We start from the raw sequence: 23,139 nt of genomic DNA, 5'->3' as shown, positions 1-23,139 counted from the left end.
TATCAGGAGAGCTTAAATACTTTGATTCTTGGGGAATAAAAATAAATCATACTTAAAAAAGGTTTTTGCCAAGGTGAGGGAAAAATGCCTGGCAGTCTGAATCAAAGAAAATTTAGCTGCAGTTACCTGGGTACCTAAACCACATAGATTAAATGAGTAATAATAGATTATACTCAGTGACACCCGGGTGGCTCAGTTGTTAAGCGTCTGCCTTCGACTAAGGTCATGGTCCCAGGGTCCTGGGATTGAGCCCCGCATCGGGCTCCCTGCTCCGCAGGAAGCCTGCTTCTCCCTCTCCCACTCCTCCTGCTTGTGTTCCCTCTCTCGCTGTGTCTCTCTCTGTCAAATAAATAAATGAAATCTTTAAAAAAAGAGAGAGATTATACTAAGGTAATAACTTTCCCCCTGCCTCATCTGTCCCTTAACTCCAAAAGCATGAAAGGAAAAATAACTCCATGGTCATACTCAAATAAAACAAACAAAAAAATTCAGTGCTATAATAAAGCTCACTTCAAGACCTTTGAAGATCTGTGACCCCAGAGATCCAAGTCCCTTCAAGGCTGAAAAACCCTTTACATTGAGGAATTAGGGGATGGAAGTTGGGGGGCATGGTGATACACAACTTCTGTCAAACTAAACAGAATTATTAATGGAATGCAAACATCTGGACATCTCATTTCTCAGTATAATCATGTAAATAAATTCACTAATATCTCTGACCCTGGTTTATTCATGAAACTAAATGCAGAAGTTCTGCTTATGGGGCGCCTGGGTGGCTCAGTTGGTTAAGCGACTGCCTTCGGCTCAGGTCATGATCCTGGAGTCCCGGGATCGAGTTCCGCATCGGGCTCCCTGCTCAGCGGGGAGTCTGCTTCTCCCTCTGACCCTCCTCCCTCTCGTGCTCTCTATCTCTCATTCTCTCTCTCTCAAATAAATAAATAAAATCTTTAAAAAAAAAAAGAAGTTCTGCTTATGCTTATAATGTCAAAGTCAAAAGAATAAAACCCAGTCAATAATACAAATAAATGAAAATTAAAAAATAAAAACTGGAAAGAGTATTAACAACTAGAGAGTCGGATAAAATCACAACTTTTCTTGAATGCATCACAAAGCTGAGATCACAGGTCAACCAAGTAGCCTTAAATCCAAGAAGAATCAGCCCACATTCCCTTCTCCCACTCCACATGCATACTCAGGACACTCTCACCTGTAGCAGAGTATAAGAGGAAGGGAAACAGGTAATAATGTTAGGGCTACTAGAAAGCCCCTGGGACATTCACACACAACAGGAATTCGTACCCAATTTGTAGGCTATACTCAATTTGTAGGCTCTTTCCACAGACCTCCACCAGATGCTCCTGGGAAAGACTGGAGCAGGCCAAGAGACCAGAAAGCCTCCCTAAAGAGTACAGGCACAGAGATTAGCCACTGCTGCTAGAAAGGCATGTAACCCTGAAACCATGTAGGGCACAGGTAATCACCCATGTGCATAGGGAAAAGAAAGAAGAAAAAACAGAAAAACTTCTACCCTTAGGGGTAGGTCAGGAAACAGTCCGGAGCACAGTATCCTCTACCAGTACAGTAAAGCTGGGGGTAAGGGCCTGGACACTCTGGCAAAGACCAGCAATAGAGAAATACTATGGGGAGAAGGGATAGAAATACTGAGAAAACCCCATCCCGAAGGCCCAGCCACACTGGGCCCACTTAGGATAAAGTCTGATTTGGAAAACAGAGAATCCCTCCTGCACCCATCTCCAGACTAGCAAGCACTAATAAGCAACAGCAATCTACACTAGGGAAGGAGCAAGAGTATAAAGAGAGACCTCCCCCTCTGAGGCACAACGGCCTGCATTGGCAAGGCAGAAAACAGAGCATAAAACGGGAACACTGAGAAAAACCTTCCAAGCAACCCAGCCCCCATCCTACGCACAAGGTAAAGTACAGAAATTTGAAGCTGGTGGTAACCATAGCAACAACAAAAGCAAAACCTAGCTCGACTTCTGACTGGACTAATTCAACACTGTGACAACAGGCATGTGCATTCCCGGGCATAAATACTAGGTACTTTGGTTTCAACTGTTCTACACAAGATGTTTGGCAGTCAATAAAAAATTTTGAGATACATGAAGAAGAAAAAGAACCTATTATCAACAGAGAAACAGAACCAAAGTCGGAGATGAACAAAGTGGCCTTTTTTATCAGGGATCTGCCACCGGCAAACCATGAGTATATGCACAGACATGGACCAATGAAGGGATTCAAAATGACAAGAGAAAAAGAGAGAAGCAAGCACAAGCCTCTCCACCCTGTCTCAGATCCTGATAAATTTTTTTTTGCCGTATAAAAACGATTTTTTAGTGTATTATAAAGTCAGTACATTAAAAAATTAAAACCACAGGGGCACCTGGGTGGCACAGTGGGTTAAGCATCCAACTCTTGGTTTCAGCTCTGGCTGTGATCTCAGAATCATGAGAAAAGCACCACATCAGGCTCTGTGTTCATCAAGGAGTCTGCTTGGGACTCTCTCTCCCCTGTCCCTCTCTGTCCTCCCCACTGCGTGCATGCATGCTTGGGCACTCTCGCTCTCAAATAAATAAATAAATAATCTTTAAAAAAATGACCACAACTTCTCATCAAGCTACTGAGTAACTCTCATTGTCAGACATGAAAAAAAATTAAAACTTGATACTATTTATGACCTATCAAATTGGCAAAGTTCAAAAATTTTAACTATACTATATATGGAAAAGTAGGCATTCTAATACAATATACTGGTAAGGCCATAAATTAGCAATATCTCTATGAAGGCAATTTAGTATTACCTATTACCTATCAAAATTATAAATGCACACATCTTTTGATTCAAAAATTTTATTTCTCAGAGTTTATACTACAAATACATTTATAATCTTTGACAAGATCTATGTACATGATTATTCATTTGTAATAGCAAAAGATTGAGAAGATAAATGTGTGTCATAGGGGGAAACAGGTAAGTGGTTAAATAAATTACTGTATATTCACACAATGAAATATTATATGCGTGTTCATTATGGCATTATTTACAATAGCCAAAACATGGAAACAATCTAAGTGTCCATTGACAAATGAATGGATAAAGAAAATATGGTACATATACAAAATGAAATAGTATTCAGCCATAAAAAAAGAATGAAATCTTGCCATCTGAGACAACATGGATGGACTGTAAAGGCGTTATGCTAAGTGAAATAAGTCAGAGAATAACAAATGCCATATGATCTCACTTATACATGAAATATTAAAAAAAAAAAAACCCTCACAGATGCAGGGAACAGATTGGTGGTTACCAGAGGCAGGTTACCAGAGGCAGGCAAGTGGTCAAAAGTACAAAATTCCAATTATAAAATAAATAATCATGGGGATGTAATGTATAGCATGGTGAATATTATTAATAATACTGTACTGTCTATCTGAAAGTTACTAAGAAAGTATAAGTCTTCAAAAATTTTCATCACAAGAAAAGAAATTGTAGCTTTGAATAGTGAAAGATATTAACCAGACTGACCGTGGTGAGCATTTCCCAAAACATACAAATACTGAATCATTATGTTGTACAAATGACACTAATGTTATATTTCAGTTATATCTCAATAAAAGAAATAACTAGACAGCTCCATCTGAAACAATCTCCAAGATATATTGTTAAGTTAAAAGCAAGCAAGCAAGAGGTAGAACAGGATATACAGTTAAATAAGAAACAACAATTCTGACACTAAATGTGTGGATTTTTTTCCCACACCAACCAATTATCTGTTACAAGCCAGGTATCCAACAATGGAAAACAGTTCTGATACTATCTACCTGGATAGGTCCCACAAGTTAAGGACTCAGTTCCATAAGACTGCCCCGACCTCAGATGCCAATCACAATTCAAGGCCTCTGGTATTTCTGGCCAACTGGCTATAAATCAAGGGATCCTGTGACCCCCTCCACAGATTTCATAATTTGCCAGAATAACTCACAGAACTCAGAGAAACACTCATTTAACATTTACCAGTTTATTATGTAATAGAAGATATGATAAAGGATACAGATGAATAGGTAGACAGGGCAAGGTCCACAAGAGTCTGGAGTACAAGAGTTTCTGTTCCCGTTGGGTCTGGGTGCACCACCCTTTGGGCAAATGTGTATGTTCACCAATCCAGAAACTTTTAGAACCTCATAATACAGGGATTTTTATGGAGGCGTGATCGATTATGAATTCAATCTCTAGCTTCTCTGGATGACAGGTGGGGCTGAAAGCTTCTAATCATGGCTTGGTCTTTCTGGTGACCAGCCTCCATCTAGGAGCCCACCAAGAGTTCCTTATTAGAACAAAAGATGAAAAAAAAATAGAACAAAAGATGCTCCTATCACCCAGAAAATTACAAGGGTCTTAGGAGCTTTGTATCAGGAACTGGGTCAAAGAACAAATATTAGAATAACAGATGCTCCTAGTGGAGGGAATTGCCTTACCAGATATCAACTTGTTATGAAGCTATGGTAATTAAGACACTTGGCTATTGGCACAAGTATAGAAAGACAAACTAATAAAGCAAAAAGGGCCCAGCAACAAACCCATACACATGTGGATATCGGAAATATGACAAATGTTATTACAAATCACTATGCGAATAGTTCAATTACGTGGTATTAAGGAAAGGGATTATCCATACGGAAAAGAGTATACTGAGATCCCTAGCTCACACCACACACACACTCAATCAAATCTAGGTGGACTAAGGATTTACATTTGAATGGCAAAACTAAAGACTTTTAGAATGCAGGAAAATATCTTTTTGACTGGGAGGGAATAATTTCACAAACAAAACCCAAAAGCACTAGCCAAAAGTGACTTATTAGTGTTAAGAACATTTGTTTATTAAAGAAAGTGAAAGACAAGCCAAAAACTGAAACAACAGAATAGCAACCTATATAACAAAGGATTAATATCCAGGATTTAAATCACTCAGAAGGATTTAAAATCACTCAGAAGATTACAGGAGTTTTAGGAGCTCTGTATCAGGAACTGGAGTCAGAGACCAATATAAATATTTCTTATTATGTCACAAAGTCCTAGCTCCAACACTTACCACCTCTGTGAACCTAGGCAAGTTACATAATCTTTCAACACCATGCTTTTCAACTCAAAAAAGAACATGCTAATAACAGCTTCCACATAAAGTAGCTGCGGAACATAAATCAGCCATTGAATGTCAGTGTTCAATAAATGTTAAGTATTACTATAAGTCATATTTTCCTTTACAACTACAAAAGGTCAAAAAAGCAGAGATGATAAACTTTCACAACTGTATGTCCCTGTACATCTTTATGGGACAAAAGCATGTTTTTTAATCAAAATTTTGAATGAAAACAAACAAAATTAATAAAAAAAAAATACTTACTTTGTAGCAGCAGCAAAATGTCTGCTGGGCACCTGAACATATACAGAACAAGGATAAAGAGGTGTCTGATAAGCCATCTTGGAAAGACTATGCTTTTGATGATGTATCAAGACTTGAAAGGAAAAAAACATGTAAAATATTAATATTAACCATTACATCCATAATTTTTACATTCTTAATCAATGTTTTTCAAAACAAAAATAGTCAATATTTTCGGAATCTCAACCATTCTTTAAAAAGTGTAATAGTAGGGGTGCCTGGGTGGCCCAGTCAGTTAAGTGTCCAACTCTTGGTTTCAGCTCAGGTTGTGATCTCAGGATCGCAGGATCAAGTTCAATGTTGGGCTCCGTGCTCAGTGTGGAGTCTGCTTCGGACTCTCTCCCCCCTCCCTCTGCCCCTCCCACTTGTGCTCTTTCTCTCTCAAATAAATAAATAAATCTTAAAAACAAAAACACTAAGAGTAGAAACTGCAATTCTAGAAAGTAAAGCCAATCAAACATCTAACTGAACAATTCTTTCTTCATTTACTTTTTTGTTTTAGATTTTATTTTTAAGTAATCCCTGCACCCAACACGGGGCTCGAACTTACAACCGTGAGATCGAAAGTCACATGCTCTACCAACTGAGTATGTCAGGCACCCCTGTCTTCACTTATTTTTAACTTAATCCAGTTCAGGCTCAACAGAGTATGTTAGCTCTACTATTATGTGATATGTATATGTACCCTGAATTTCTTTTTAATTTAAATTTTAGAGGTGCCTGGGTGGCTCAGTCATTAAACGTCTGCCTTCAGCTCAGGTCATGATCCCAGGGTCCTGGGATCAAGCCCCACATCAGGCTCCCGGCTCAGCAGGGAGCCTGCTTCTCCCTCTGACCCTCTCCCCTCTCATGCTGTTTCTCTCTCTCTCTCACTCTCTAATAAATAAAATCTTAAAAAAAAAAAAAAGGATTTACATTTGAATGGCAAAACTAAAGACTTTTAGAATGCAGGAAAATATCTTTTTGACTGTTTGGGAGGGAATAATTTCACAAACAAAACCCAAAAGCACTAGCCAAAAAGTGACTTATTAGTGTTAAGAACATTTTTTATTAAAGAAAGTGAAAAGCAAGCCAAAAACTGGAAGAACAGAATAGCAACCTATACAACAAAGGATTAATATCCAGAATATGTAAGATCAACCCAATTAAAAAGTAAATGAAAGAGGGGCGCCTGGGTGGCTCAGTCGTTAAGCGTCTGCCTTTGGCTCAGGTCATGATCCCAGGGTTCTGGGATCAAGCCCTGCATCAGCCTGCTTATCCCTCTCCCACTCCCCCCTGCTTGTGTTCCCTCTCTTGCCGTGTCTCTGTCAAATAAATGAATAAAATCTTTAAAAAAAATAAAAAACAAAAATAAAAAATAAACAAAAGAGATGAACAAGTTTCTAATTTAAGAGGAAACATAAATGATACATGAATGTAGGGGAAAACGCACAATCTCATTAGTAATCAGGTAAATATTAATGTAAACCACAATAAAATATCATTCCACCTTGCTATTTAAAGAGTGGTCAGTTGGCCTGTAAATTAAAATTACATCAGCATGTAAATCAACCACATTACTAAGTATATTATTTACTGCAGCTGACAATATTTTTTTTCACAAGACTTCTTCAGTAAAGCAAGCAGCGCTTTCATTAAATTGTGGACAGGTAACAGTTTCTACATGTGATCATTTAAGCAGCAATGTTTTACATACATCAGATTGGCAACTTTTTTTAAAAAGTCTGAGATTGCTGAAAATGTTAAGTAAGGGTAAATTTTACACATAGTAGATAAGAATATGAATTGGAATACCACTTTGGAAAACAATATGGCATAATTCAGTGAGGTGGGCATACACATATCAATGATGCAGTTATTCCACTTCTGGGACTATGCCCCAGAGGAACTCCTGCACATGTGTACTAAGAGACATGCACAAAAATAACAACATCATAACATCAGGAGACCTCTGGAGAAAATGGCAAAGTAAGAGGACCATAAGCTCACCTCATTCCGGGGACACAACTAGGTAACAGCCAATTCAGTATAAATAACCCAGAAAATGACCCAAAGGCTGGCAGAACAGACTCCACACAACTAAATGTAGAGAAGAGGCCACTTTGAAGAAGGTAGGAAGGACAGAGATGTGGCTGGGAGCTAAATGGACCTGCAGGACTGTCCACAGGAGGGAGGAACACCATGGGCACAGAGAGGAGAGAGAAACAGACCCTCACACCAGGGAGCCCACACAGGGAAGACCAATCCTCATAACATCTGGCTTTGAAAACCAGAGGAGCTGAATTTCAGGAGTTCTTAACAATCAGCAAGGCTTAACATCTGGAAGTTTAAAAATCAGCAAGCTTTTGGGAGAGACAGGAGGGAGAGACAGGAGGGAGAGACAGGAGGGAGCCAGGAGGGCAAGAGAAACTGAGTGTCCGCCCTTAAAGAGACAGCAAAACAAACAGCCCCCATGCAGATACAGCACAAAAGCAGCAATGTGAAAAATGCCTAGGGTGTACAAGAGGGAGATTTGTTTATACAAATCTCAGAGCATGTGCTGGAGAGGCAGGGATCTTTGGGAGACCTCTCCAGGAACAAAATTACTACCAGGTACCATTCTCATGACTCACCCCCAGCATAAACACACTACCTTTGGCAACCAGTGCAGCACCAACACTTGCTACCTAACTTGCTAACAGTGCACTCTCCCTGACCCTACCGCCACCCCACCCCTACCCCCCCACCCCCGTTTTCCAGCTGACATGCCCCCTCCAGCCAGGCCTCTGATCCAGGTCTCCTCTCACAAGAGACCCACGTAAACCTTGCTAACACCATGCATCCCAACCCAGCGTACTTCTGCAGATCTGCCCCCTCCAACACAATCTGCCTCAGTCCCCCGGGCTGGAGGTCCAGTCCTGTCTTGAACCTTGCTGGCACCAAGCAACCTGCCCCCACATTCACCTGCAGTTAGGTGCTACTGCATCCCTGGCAAATGCCTGGTCTGACTCAACTTAAGCCCAACGTGTCCCCAGACCAGTCCACTAATAACACAGGGACCAAACCCTGCCCACAACAGGCAAAGAGAGCCACTGCAGATGACTGGACTGAAGGCAAACATGGCTCAGCCACAACAGCAGGGCACATGCAACTCTCACAGGAGACACACCTGAAGTGCCAGATTCCAATGAACAGGGGACAATGCTCAGTTGGTTAAGCGGCTGCCTTCAGCTCAGGTCATGATCCTGGGGTCCTGGGATCAAGTTCCGCATTGGGCTCCCTGCTCAGCCGGGAGTCTGCTTCTCCCTCTGCCCCTCACCCTGCCTATGCTCACTCTGTTTCTCTCTCTCTCTCTGACAAATAAATAAATAAAATCTTTTAAAATAATTAATTAATTAATTAAAAAGAAAGGCACATGCAGATTGAAAGTGAAGGGATGGAAAAGCATTTATCATGCAAATGAAAGTGAAAAGAAAGCCATGGTAGCAATACTTATAATGGACAAAATTGACTTTAAAATAAAGACTGTAACAAGAAAAAAAGAAGGACACTATATAATCATAAAGGGAAAAACAAAACAAGAAGATATAACAATTGTAAATATTTATGCACCCAACATGGGAGCACCTAATATATAAAGCAGCTAATAACAAACATAAAGGGAATAATCAACAGTAACACAGTAATAGTAAGAGACTTTAACACCCCACTTATATCAATGGATAGATCATCCAAACAGAAAATCAACAAAGAAACAGTAGCTTTGAATGACACACTGGACAAGATATATCTAACAGATATATTCAGAACAGAACAGAATAATATACATTCTTCCCAAGCGCACATGGAACATTCTACAGAACAGATCATATATTAAGTCACAAAACAAGTCTTAACAAATTCAAGAACATCGAAGTCATTCCATGCATCTTTTCTGACCACAGCACTATGAAACTAGAAATCAACCACAAGAAAAAATCTGGAAAAAACACAAATACATGAAGGTTAAATAACATGCTACTAAACAATGACTGGGTCGCCAAGAAATCAAACAGGAAATCAAAAAATACATGCAAATGAAAATGAAAACACAGTGGTCAAAATGGAGGCAGCAAAAGCTGTTCTAAGACGAAAGTTCATAGCAATACAGGTCTATCCCAAGAAGCAAGAAAAATCTCAAATAAACAACCTAACCACACATCTAAAGGAGCTAGAAAAAGAACAAACGAAACCCCAAACCAGTAGAAGGAAGGAAATAATAAAAACTAGAGCAGAAATAAATGAAACTAAAAACAAACAAACAAACAATAGAACAAAGAACTGGTTCTTTGAAAAGACCAATGAAATTGATAAACCTTAAGCCAGACTCATCAAAAGAGAGAGAGACAGAGAGAGAGAGAGAGACTCAAATAAACAAAATCAGAAATGAAGAGAAATAACAACTGACACCATAGAAATAGAAAGCACTATAAGAGAATATTATGAAAAACTATATGCCAACAAACTGGACAGCCTGGAAGAAATGGGTAAATTCCTAGAAACATATAATCTACCAAGACTGCAGAAAGAAACAGAAAATGAACAGATCAATTACCAGCAATGAAAGTGAATCAGTAATCAAAAGTCCAAACAACAAACAAAAGTCCAGTTCCAGATGGCTTCACAGATAAATTCTACCAAACATTTAAAGAAGAATTACCTATTCTTCTCAAACTATTCCAAAAAATATAAAAGGAAGGAAAGCTTCCAAATTCATTTTATGAGGCCAGCATTACCCTGATGCTGAAACAAGAAAAAGACACTACAAAGAAAGAGAACTAAAGGTCAGTATCTCTAAACATAGACTCAAAAATCCTCCATAAAATATTAGTAAACTGAATTCAATAATACATTAAAAAACTCATTTACAACAATCAAGTGGGGTTTATTCCTGTGATGCAAGGGTGGTTCAATATTCTCAAATTAATCAATGTGATACATCACATCAATAAGAAAGAATAAAAAACAGAGTATCATTTCAAAAAATGCAGAAAAAGGATTTGACAAAGTGTAACATCCCTTCAAGATAAAAACCCTCAACAAAGTAGGTTTAGAAGAAACATACCTCAACATAATAAATGCCATATATGAAAAACCCAAAGCTAACATGATCCTCAATGAGGAAAAACAGAGCTTTTCCCCTAAGATCAGGAACAAGACAAGGATGTCCATTCTCATGACCTTTATTCAACATAGTAGTAGAAGTCCTGGCCATAGAAATCAGACAACAATAAGAAATAAAAGGATCCAGGGGCGCCTGGGTGGCTCAGTCGTTAAGTGTCTGCCTTCGGCTCAGGTCATGATCCCAGGGTCCTGGGATCGAGCCCCGCATCGGGCTCCCTGCTCAGCGGGGAGTCTGCTTCTCCCCCTTCCTCTCCCACTCCCCCTGCTTGTGTTCCCTCTCTCGCTGTGTCTCTCTGTCAAATAAATGAATAAAATCTTTAAAAAAAAAAAAAAAGAAATAAAAGGATCCAAATCAGTAAGGAAGAAGTCATACTTTCATTACTTGCAGATAACATGGTACTATATAAAGAAAACAGGAGGGCGCCTGGGTGGCTCAGTTGGTTAAGCGACTGCCTTCGGCTCGGGTCATGATCCTGGAGTCCCGGGATCGAGTCCCACATCGGGCTCCCTGCTCGGCAGGGAGTCTCCTTCTCCCTCTGACCCTCTTCCCTCTCGTGCTCTCTATCTCTCATTCTCTCTCTCTAAAATAAATAAATAAAATCTTAAAAAAAAAATAAAATAAAGAAAACAGGAAAGGCTCCACTAAAAACCTACAATAACTGATAAATGAATTCAGTAAGGTTGCAGGACACAAAATCAATATACAGAAATCCACTGCATTTCTTTACATTAATAAGGACACAGCAGAAAAGAGAAATTAAGAAAGCAATCCCATTTACAACTGCACCAAAAATAATAAAATACAAAGGAATAAACTTAACCTAGGAGGTGAAAGACATGTACTCTGAAAACTATAAAACACTGAAGAAAGAAACTGAAGATGAGACCAAGAAAGAAAGATGTTCCATGCTTATGGGTTGGGAGAACAAATATTGTTAAAATGTCCATACTACCCAAAGCAATCTACAGATTCAATGAAATCCCTATCGAAATATCAACAGCATTTTTCACATCACTAGAACAAATAAGACTAAAATTTGTATGGAACCACAAAAGACCCTGAACAGTCAAAGCAATCTTGAAAAAGAAAAACAAAACTAGAGGTATCACAATCCCAGATTTCAAGATATACTACAAATCCGCAGTAATCAAAACAGTATGGTCCTAGCACAAAAAAACTGACACATAGATCAATGGAACAGAATAGAAAGCCCAGAAATAAACCCATAATTACATGGTCAGTTAGTCTTTGAAAAAGGAGGTAAGAATATGCAGTGGGGGGCACCTGGGTGGCTCAGTCGGTTAAGCGTCTGCCTTCGGCTCAGGTCATGATCCCAGGGTCCTGGGATCGAGCCCCATATGGGGCTCCCAGCTTGGTGGGGAACCTGCTTCTCCCTCTCTCTCTGCCCCTCCCTCCTGCTTGTGCACTCTCTCTCTCTCTAGCTCTACACTCTCTCTCAAATAAAACCTTAAAAAAAAAGAATATGCAATGGAAAAAAGACAATCTCTTCAACAAATGGTGCTGGAAAACTGGACAGCTACATGCAAAAGAATGAAACTGGACCACTATCTTATACCATACACAAAAATAAATTCAAAATGGATTAAAAACCTAAACGCAAGGGGTGTCTGAGTGGCTCAGTTGGTTTAACGTTCAATTCTTGGTTTCAGCTCAGATCATGATCTCATGGTCGTGGGATCGAGCCCTGCATCAGGCTCCATGCTCAGAGCGGGGTCAGCTTGAGTTTCTTTCTCTCCTCTCCCTCTCTCACTGCCTCTTTCCCTGCTTACACTCTCTATCTAAAATAAATAAATAAATCTTAAAACAAAACAAAAAAAACACTAAATGTGAGACTGGAAACCATAAAAATCTTAGCAGAGAGAATAGGCAGTAGATTCTCTGACATAAGCTGTAGCAGCATTTTTCTAGATATATCTCCTGAGGCAAGAGAAACAAAAGCAAAAACAAACTATTGAGACTACATCAAAATAAAAAGCTTCTGCACAGCAAAAGAAACAACAAAACTAAAAGATGACCTACTGAATGGGAGAAGATATTTTCAAATGACATATCCAATAAAGGGTTAGTATCCAAAATAAAGAACTTAAACAACTCTACAACAATAATAATCCAATTAAAAATGGGTAGGGGCACCTGGGTGGCTCAGTCGTTAAGCGTCTGCCTTCAGCTCAGGTCATGATCCCAGGGTCCTGGGATCGAGCCCCACATCGAGCCCCACATCGGGCTCCCTGCTCCACAGGAAGCCTGCTTCTCCCTCTCCCTCTCCCACTCCCCCTGCTTGTGTTCCCTCTCTCGCTGTGTCTCTCTCTGTCAAATAAATAAAAAAAATCTTTTAAAAAAAATGGGTAGAAGACAAGAACAGACATTTTTCCAAAAAAGACCTAAAACAGACACATGAAAAGGTGCTCAACATCACTCATTATCAGGGAAATGCAAATCAAAACTATAAGGAGATAGCACCTCACACCTATCAGAATAGCTAAAATCAACAACACAAGAAAGAAGTGTTGGCAACAATACAAAGACAAAGGAAACCTAGAGCACTACTGGTGAATGTAAACTGGTGTAGCCACTGTGAAGACCATGCAGAGGTTCTTCAAAAAATTAAAAATAGAAAAAAAATTAAAATTAGAATTACCATATGATCCACTAATTCCACTACTGGGTATTTACCCAAAGAATATGAAAACACTAATTCGAAAAGATATATGCACCCCTATGTTTACTGCTGCATTATTTACAAGAGCCAAATTTTGGAAATAGCCCAAGTATCCATCAATCAATCAATGGATAAAAAAAGATGTGGGATCTCTGTGTGTGTGTGTGTGTGGGATCTCTGTGTGTGTGTGTGTGTGTGTGTGTGTGTGTGTGTATACATACAATGAAATCTTACTCAGCCATAAAAAAGAATGAAATCTTGACATTTGCAACAACATGGATAGATCTAAAAATTATAACAGCAAGTGAAACAAGTCAGATAAAGACAAATACCATATGATTTCACCTGTATGTGGAACTTAAGAAACAAAACAAATGAACAAAGAAAAAAAGAGACAAACCAAAAAAAGAAAAAACAAAACAAAACAGACTCTTAACTATAGAGAACAAACAGATGGTTACCAGAGGGGAGGTGGGTGGGGGCATGGATGAAATAGGTGAAGGGGATTAAGAGTACACTTATCATGATGAGCACTGAGCAATATTTAGAATTGCTAGATCACTATATTGTACACCTGAAACATTAATATAACCCTGTATGTCAACTATACTGGAATTAAAATAAATCATCATCATCATAACATCTCTGTAATGGCAAAACTGCAGAAAAGAACCCAAACATTTATCTACAGTAGAATGGATAAATTGTGGTATATTCCTATAATGGAAAGCTAGAGAAGTGTAAAAATGACTAAACTATATGTTATATGGATGAATTTCACAAACATAATTTTGAGCAAAAAAAGTAAGTAGCAGAAGAATTCATTTGGTATTATTTTAAGTTCAAAAACATGCATAACTAATCAATACTGTATGGATATGTATATTATTTGTATGTATGTGTGTGCATTAGAACTATACATAAAAACAAGGGAGGGATAAAATAGAAATTCAGGGAAACTTTACTACTGGGGAAGAAGCAGATGAAAGAAAAAGGCACTTGGGCATTTGAAGAATTGATAATGTTCTATTTCTTTAACATTAATAGTGAGTATTCAGAATTTTACATTTTTCTTTATATATGTTATATTCTTTTACATGCAGAAATACAAGGAAAATGTCCTTATTTAAGAATCACAAAAGAAAACACAAAAATAAAGTCTTCAGGACACCTGGGCGGCTCAGTCAGTTAAGTATCTGCCTTCGGCTCAGGTCCTGATCCCGGGGTCCTGGGATCGAGTCCCACATCGGGCTCCCCACTCAGCGGGAGCCTGCTTCTCCCTCTCCCACTCCCCCTGCTTGTGTTCCTGCTCTCGCTCTCTCTCTGTCAAATAAATAAATAAAATCTTTAAAAAAAAGAGGGGGGACACCCAGGTGGCTCAGTCGGTTAAGTATCTGCCTTCGGCTCAGGTCATGATCCCAGGGTCCTGGGATCTAGTCCCGCATCGGGCTCCTTGCTTACTGGGGAGCCTGCTTCTCCCTCTGCCTGCCGCTCCTCTGCTTGTGCACGTGCTTGCTCTTTCTCTCTGACAAATAAATAAATAAAATCTTCAAAAATAAAGTCTTCCTCCCACTAGCCCCGCGCATTCCCCCACCCCATGTTAGCAATTTCTTGTGCATCCTTGCAGACATATTATTTCCCTCCTCAATAAAATGGTAGTACATTCTACTCACTATTCTATACACTTTGCTTTCTCACTTAAAGGTAGTTAAAGTCTATTTTCACACACACATATACACCACACACACACGCATATGTAGATATAAATACACACATTTATGTGAGGTGCGTATACATAATTTCATGTGGGCCTTTCATAAAAGTATATGTATATATTAAAGTGATAATGTCTGGGGCGCCTGGGTGGCTCAGTCAGTTAAGCACCTGCCTTCAGCTCAGGTCATGATCCCAGGGTCCTGGGATCGAGTCCCGCATCGGGCTCCCCGCTCAGTGGGGAGCCTGCTTCTCCCTCTCCCTCTGCAGCTCCCCCTGCTTGTGTTCTCGCTCACTCTCTCTATCAAATGAATAAATAAAATCTTTAAAAAAAAAGTGATAACTTCCTATCAGTTCATAAAGCCTTTATCTCCTTACAGCTGCAAAGTACTCCACTGTGTGGTTATATAATTTACTTAATCAATGACCAACCATTAGGTCATTTATAATATTTTGCTATTATAAACAGTGCTGTGTTAAATAACCTGGTGTAAACATCATTTTGTACACATACAAATATACTTACAGAAGAAATTTCAAGTAAATTTGCTGAGTGAAAGGATATGAACATTTGTAATTTTGATAAATACTGCTCTCCATAATGACAGTGCCATATACAGTTCTACCAGCAATGAAAAGGTTGCTTAATTCCACACATTTATCTTTTTTAAAGATTTATTTATTTATTTATTTATTTGAGAGAGAGACAGAGACAGAGACAGAGAGAGTACAAGCAGGGGGAGAGGCAGAGGGAGAGGGAGAAGCAGACTCCCCGCTGAGCTGGGAGCCTGACATGGGGCTAGATCCCAGGACCTGGAGATCATAACCCGAGCCGAAGGCAGACGCCCAACCATCTGAGCAACCTAGGCACCCCAATTTCCACACATTTATGCCAACATAGTATGTTACCAAACATTTTGGTCTTTGTCAATCTAGTAAATGAAAGATGGTATGGAGAATTGTCTTAATTTGCATTTTTCTTAAACATTTGAGTAAGTTTCCATATTTTTGGCCTTCTAAATTGTCTTTTCTATTGAATGGACTTCAGCTCAATTTTTTTAAATTAGCACTCTACAACTAGATTTTCATATGACTTAAAATCTAATCTTAAAATCCATTCATTATATAAAACCACACAACAAGCAGTAATATGGGAATTATAATACTTACCTACACATCAAGTGAATTCATTTCATTAGTAAGTTTCCAAGTGCATAGCACTATGCATGCACAATAGGTACAAATTCCTTACTGAGGTCTACAAGGTTTTCTGTGCGCTGGCTCCTGCCTATCACTCAATAGCACTCTCCTACTTGCTCACTATGATCCTACTTTCTAATCCTTGAATCCCTCAAGTTAATTGCTGCCTCTGTGCCATTGCATTTAATGTTACATTTGACTGGGATGTGCCATCTTCATATCTTCCCTTAGCTACTCCTTCTTATCATCAGTTCAAATACCATCAAAGCCACATGCCTAACAACTTAATTTCATCCCTAATCTTTCAAAAGAAAGTTGAAGTACAAGATAATCACTAAAACTGAATTCTATGAACATATAGGAATAACATTTGGGGCAGTGTAGGAAACCTGTTTAATGTTGGGAATTCTGGGGCTTTAATGGCTATGGAAGAAAAGAGAAATAGACAAGAGATCAGTACCTGCCCTCATAAATCTCAAATTTAGTGGGCTATGCTGGTATGCAACAATTTAAGAGGAGATCCTCCACATTTTCAAAGAAGCCATGTACCTTCAAAAAATCACACATGGTATATGAAGGAACAGCAATTATCCGTTCAAGGCTGGGCAAACACTTCCAAACAATAAAAAATAATTCTAGGGTGCCTGGGTGGCTCAGTCGTTAAGCATCTGCCTTTGGCTCAGGTCATGATCCCAGGGTCCTGGGATCGAGTCCCACATCGGGCTCCCTGCTCGGCGGGAAGCCTGCTTCTCCCTCTCCCACTCCCCCTGCTTGTGTTCCCTCTCTCGCTGTGTCTCTCTCTGTCAAATAAATAAATAAAATCTTTTAAAAAAATAAATAAATAAAAAATAATTCTAATTGTACTAAACAAGAACCCAACAACCTTGGTAAGGTCCTCAAAATAATAATCTTCTCAAATACATCAATTGCAACCTACTATAAAAACAATCAACCACTACTATTTAAAATCCCCAAGTCATGACAACCAGAAATTGAACTTTTCAACAGAAATCTATGAAACTGTGACAGACTAATAAAAACCAAATTACAAAAATACCACTATAGCGACCCTTGAACAACATGGGTTTGAACTGCATGGGTCCACTATACACAGATTTTTTTCAATAAATACAGTACTGTAAATGTATTTTCTCTGCCTCATGATTTTCTTAATAATACTTTTCTCTACCTTACTTTATTGTAAGAATACAGTATATAATACATATAACATACAATATATGTGTTAATCAACTGTTATCAGTAAGGCTTCCAGTCAACATTAGGCTCTCAGTAGTTATGTTTTTGAAGCATCAAAAATTATGACAGGGTGGGGGACAGTGGGGAGGGAGGTTGTGTGACAGTTACCATGGTCTGTCGCTGTTCCCCTGGCTGGGGGCAGACTCAATAAAGAAAGAAACTCAAAAAAATATTATATGCAGATTTTCAACTGCATGGGGTTGGGGGGCACCCCTAATCCCTACATTGTTCAAGGGTCAACTATATTTAAATAGCACTGTTAGACCATAATATCTGCATTTTCAATCCCTCTGGGGTCATTTTGTCTATCTGTATTATTACACTCCTTTAACATATTTCTTCTCCCTTTACTCTTAGCAGATAACCTCACTTGCTACTTCAGAGAAAACAGAATTATCTCAAGGACTTATGAACCTACCCGAATCTGTACTCGTTCTCAAAAGTCACTCCCACCTCCCCCACCCCTTGGCAATGAGATGGAAATTACTCCATCTCCTTTCCTAGCTTATTCTTATATCTGATACTGAAAGCTTAGAGTTCTATAATCTTCAATTTCCTTAGAAGATCTTATCCATCTAGTCTTTGCCTTCCCACTACACCCATCATAGTCCAGGCAGTCTTTGCCTTCCCACTACACCCATCATAGTCCACACCACCATCATTTACCACATAGATTACTGCAACAAATTACAAACTATTCGATCTTCCACTCTTGGTCTTCTCCATTTCTTTTCTACCTACTAGTAAGAGGGATCATTTAAAAATGAAAATATTGGGGCGCCTGGGTGGCTCAGTCGTTAAGCATCTGCCTTCAGCTCAGGTCAAGATCCCAGGGTCCTAGGGTCGAGCCCCGCATCGGGCTCCCTGCTCGGCGGGAAGCCTGCTTCTCCCTCTCCCATTCCCCCTACTTGTGTTCCTGCTCTTGCTGTCTTTCTGTCAAATAAATAAATAAATAATTTCTTTAAAAAAAAAAAAGTGAAAATATCATCACATCCCTAAAACACTTGAATGGCTTCACCTTGATCTTTGAATAAAGTAAATTCCTAACAAGGTCCTCCATGAGCTACTTCTAACCTACAGTGAGCTTCATCTAACACTACTCTCTCTCATGCTTGCCGTACTTCAAATACACTGGTCTCCTTTCAGTTTTGTTTTTTTTTTTTAAGATTTTATTTATTTCAGGCACCTGGGTGGCTCAGTGGTTAAGCGACTGCCTTCGGCTCAGGTCATGATCCTGGAGTCCCGGGATCGAGTCCCACATCGGGCTCCCTGCTTAGCGGTGAGTCTGCTTCTCCCTCTGACCCTCCCCCCTCTTGTGCTCTCTCTCTCTCTCTCTCATTCTCTCTCTCTCAAATAATAATAAAATAAAATGTTTAAAAAAAAGATTTTATTTCAGAAAGAGAGAGGGAGCAAGCTGGGGGAGGGGCAGAGGGAGAAGCAGGCTCCCCTCTGAGCAAGAAGCCCCAAGCGGGGCTCGATCCCAGGACTTTGGGATCATGACCTGAGCCAAAGGCAGATGCTTAACTGACTAGGCCACCCAGGTGCTCCCTCCTTTCAGTTTCTTAAACACACTGTGTTTTTTAACCACTTTGCTATTTCAAATATAATCTTCCCTCCATCTGTAACATTCTCCCCTACTACCTTCCACTCCCCCTTCCATAGCTAATTCCTAATTAGCCACCATCTTTCAGGGACTCTGTTAAAACTTCTTCAGAAAAGTTTTCCCTAAAGACTCAGAATAGACTAGGTCTCTCACACTCTTATAGCACCTTGTACTTTTCCCTCACATCACTTAGAACAACTGTAATTAAAGAAAATAATTAACCAGTTCATGCCTGCTCCTCATAAATGATAAGCATCATGGGGAGGGAAATGTGTACAGTTTATTCACCATCGTTGAATGGAGGAAAGAAATCTGAACAAATGAAAGCAAAAACGATTCAAATGACTTTAAGTATTATGTTACAACACATGGAAGAGGGGTGGCATTATGTTAAAGATCCACTGATTTATTCATTATTCGACACAATATGCCAACAAAACATGTGCTAGCACCACTTTAAACATTTACGGAACAGGGACGCCTGGGTGGCTCAGTCAGTTAAGCGTCTGACTTCATTTGGCTCAGGTCATGATCCCAGGGTCCTGGGATTGAGTCCTGCATCGGGCTCCTTGCTTGGCGGAGAGCCTGCTTCTTCCTCTACCTGCTCTGCCTGCCGCTCCCCCTGCTTGTGCTGTCTCTGGCAAAAAAATAAATAAAATCTTAAAAAAAATTTAAAAAAAAAAACATTTACGGAACAAAACAAATAAAAATTCCTGTCCTCATGGAGCTTACATCCTAGTGGGTGGAGACAACACTAATAACACAAAATGGTAGTGATGGGGGTACCCAGCGGGTAAAATGGAGTCAAAGAGAAAGTGGGTTGCAATTTTAAGTAAGATGGTTAAAGTAGGCTTCATCAAAAAGGTGACACCTGAGCAAAGACTTGAAAGAAATGAGAAAATTAGTTACACAAATATCTAGAAAAAGTGTTTAAGACTCACCCCAACTGGGAGAAAAAGTCTTCCCAAGGCAGAAATGTTCTTGGTGTTGATTAGGGAACAAGGAAGGCAGTGTGGCTAGAGCACACAGAGTGAGGGGGAGGGTACCTGGAGAAGAGGTCAGAGAGGTAAATTGGATAAGCGGGGGGGGGGGGGGGGGGGGAGGGGGGGAAGGGGAAGAGGGGGAGATGGGGGGGGGGGGGGGGGGGGTGGCAAGGCAGGCACAAGATGATGTGAAGACCCTAGGTCAGTGCTCTCCAATGGAAGTAGAATGTAAACTACATGTATAATTTTAAATTTTCTAATAGCCACATTAAAAAAGGTAAAAAAGAAACCAGTGAAATTAATTAATAAAGATTAACATATTTTAGGGGTGCCTGGGTGGCTCAGTCGTTAAGCATCTGCCTTCGACTCAGGTCATGATCCCAGGATCCTGGGATCGAGCCCTGCATCGGGTTCCCTGCTTGACAGGAAGCCCGCTTCTCCCTCTCTCACTCCCCTGCTTGTGTTCCTGCTCTCTCTGTCTCTCTCTCTCTCTGTCAAATAAATAAATAAATAAGCTTAAAAAAAAAAGAAAAGATTAACATATTTTATTATAGCTAATACCCCAAAATATTATCATTTCAACATGTTACCAATATAACAAATTCAGATATTTTACTTTTTTGGGTTCTAAGTCCTCAAAATCTAATGTGTATTTGACACACTCTATTCAGATTAACCACATCTGAAGTGCTCAATAGAGGATAACAATAAAGACAGCACAACCGTAGGCCATTCTAAGGACTAAGAAAAATGGGGAGGCCTTGCAGAGTTTCAAGCACAAGAATAACATGACTTAGTTCTCAAAGGACCAATTTCATACTTGTTGAAAATACAGTGAAATCCAGGTGAGGAATGGTAATGGCATACAAGGTAGTTGCTATAGTGTAGTGAGAAGTTAGATTTTGGATTTATTCCGAAGGTAAAACCAATCAGATTTGTCAACTATTTAATGTGAAGTGTGGGGAAAAAGAGGGGGAGTTGAGGATATTCTGAGGTTTTGGCCCAGACAACTGAAAGGATGAAGTTACCCTGAAATGAGATGGGGAAGACTGCAGGCAATGAGTCTGATTTTAGACAAGTGTTAAATGCTAATGAGATGAGCAAGTGGAGATCTAGAATTGGTAGATGAGTTTAAGAATCTAAAGTTCGCAAGAGGTCCCAACTGCAGATATAAATTTGAGAGCCATTACGATATAGAAAATAGTCAAAGCCAGGAGACTTGGATGAAATCACAAGAGGAGTGAATTTATATACAAAAGACATGAAGATCAAAGATGGGATCCTGGCTCCTGAGACATTCTAAGGTAAGAGATCCGGGAGAGGAGGAGCCAGCAAAGTAATATGAGAAATGACAGGTGAGATAAAAAGAAAACCAAGAGTCAGGAATCCTAGAAGCCAAGAGAAGAAAACGTGGCAAGGAGAGAACGATAATCTTCAGTTCTCTTTTTGATTTATTTGATTTGTCTAACATAATGTTATTTCTGTCATACATGAAGAAAATACCATTAGTCTCTTTTCAGTAAAGATATACTTTTTGGTTTGCTCACTTAGTAGTTATCAGGGTCTGCTGTGATCTCTTGCCACCACTTTAAACAACTATCCCAAACACAGAATCCTGTCTTAATACTAGGCGTTCCTGTAAGAAGCTCAGAGAGAAAACTAAGATGTAGTTTAAAAAAAAAAAAAAAAAATCACTGGCCTAGGAGTGAAGCTTCAGTTTTGCCTCTGCCACTTACTAGTTATCCGAGTGCTACCACATACTTTAACAGGATCATCTGATTCCTCCGTAAAATGGGAGTGATGCTGGCTACTGCCTCCACCTAAAGAGCTACCTTAATTAAATAACAATACGTATCAGTGCTTCAAAAACACCAAACAAAAATTAAAAAGCACTGTACAAAAAAAAAGCATTGTACCAAAAAAGGGCTGTCTCCTAGACAATAAATTGGATTTTACTAACTGCTGAAAAGAGCTGCTAACAAGAAGTACTACACAATTAGTCTCCAAATGATAAATGTTGATGCGAATTAGACAACGTCTGGACGTTTAAGAATTAGAATTGCCTGCAACGATGTACTCCCAAAGCACCAAGCATTTTGTAAAATGTTAAAGTTTACAGATGTAGATCACCTAAACATACCACCTTTGCCATACCAGAACTCACTTCGCTTATCAAACTCTCCCGCGCAGCCCTCGCCCCCAGTACTGGAGACAGAACCACGCCTTCACCTCCGTCCCTACGGGTGGGTGGAGAACTGGCAGTGCACATCCCCCTCCCTCTCCACCCCTAGGAAGGACAGCTCCAGAAAAGAGTGAAACATCTGATAAGGTCGCTTTTAAGTAGTAATAACCTCTGGAGAACCTAGAGCCCTGAGAAGCTTTTCGAGCCCCCAGTGCAGACCCGTGCCTAGGAGAGTCCGGCTTACAACAGGAGACTCCATACCAGAGCTATTTTCCCCCCAAGCCCAGATAACTTCTTGGGTTACCTCTACCAAGGCACCTTACGGCGGCCGCCATGTTGACCATTCCGGATTGTGTTGACGAAATTGGTCCTACGCTTCAACTTAGAAGAAATTTCAAAAGGGTTCCTGGCCGTAATTGCAGAGGGGGAAGGATTAGAAAGAGCAAGAGAAAAAGGGGCGGAAACCAAAATAGGCTTTCAAGCCGCCAAGGAACCGCGAACGACGCCGGTGCCCCGTGGCGGTGTTACAGTCAGTCTTCCGTGCTAGGACCCTGTGTTTCGTGGTTCCGGTACGACAGCTTAAACCAACTTCAGAGAAATCTGCCCTCATGGAAAATATGGTCCTGTTGGCGTTACCCTATTTTATTTCTTCTTTCCTTTTTGAGTCTTCAATTGTACTCAGGACGATAACTTTAATATATTGAGAGAGTCCCCAGGAAAGCATGAAAAAATCTGAAGAATCTCACCAGCTTCCATCGCCCCATTTCCAGCCTTGTAAAAACTTTAAAATCACCAAACTTTCCACTACCACCCAAGGCGGGTGCCCCAACAAACTTTCTTTTTATCTCAACTCGAGATCAGCGTAGTTTTAAGTTCATCTTAACATTAATCAGTGTATTCTATATTTTCCCTC

At 39.8% G+C, this 23,139-nt stretch overlaps 1 protein-coding gene across 1 annotated transcript in view; it reads right to left on the bottom strand.

Moving 5' to 3' along the window:
• MRPL1 (mitochondrial ribosomal protein L1) overlaps nt 1-22,754 on the bottom strand; it is a 93,767-nt gene extending 71,013 nt beyond the window's left edge. The window contains exons 1-3 of the mRNA XM_025887641.2: nt 22,531-22,754; nt 20,003-20,107; nt 5,427-5,538 (exon numbers count right to left, since the gene is read on the bottom strand). Coding sequence (XP_025743426.1) covers nt 5,427-5,538; nt 20,003-20,107; nt 22,531-22,570 — 257 coding nt within the window. The 5' untranslated portion in view covers nt 22,571-22,754. The remainder of the gene's footprint in view (nt 1-5,426; nt 5,539-20,002; nt 20,108-22,530) is intronic.
• Nucleotides 22,755-23,139: the final 385 nt, after the last annotated feature.

This window comes from Callorhinus ursinus, unplaced genomic scaffold (genome assembly GCF_003265705.2).
Source record: "Callorhinus ursinus isolate GAN/ISIS: 27379988/994484 unplaced genomic scaffold, GSC_fseal_2.0 scaffold4, whole genome shotgun sequence".
Lineage (NCBI taxonomy): Eukaryota > Metazoa > Chordata > Mammalia > Carnivora > Otariidae > Callorhinus > Callorhinus ursinus.
This window is presented reverse-complemented; position numbering and strand designations above follow the sequence as displayed.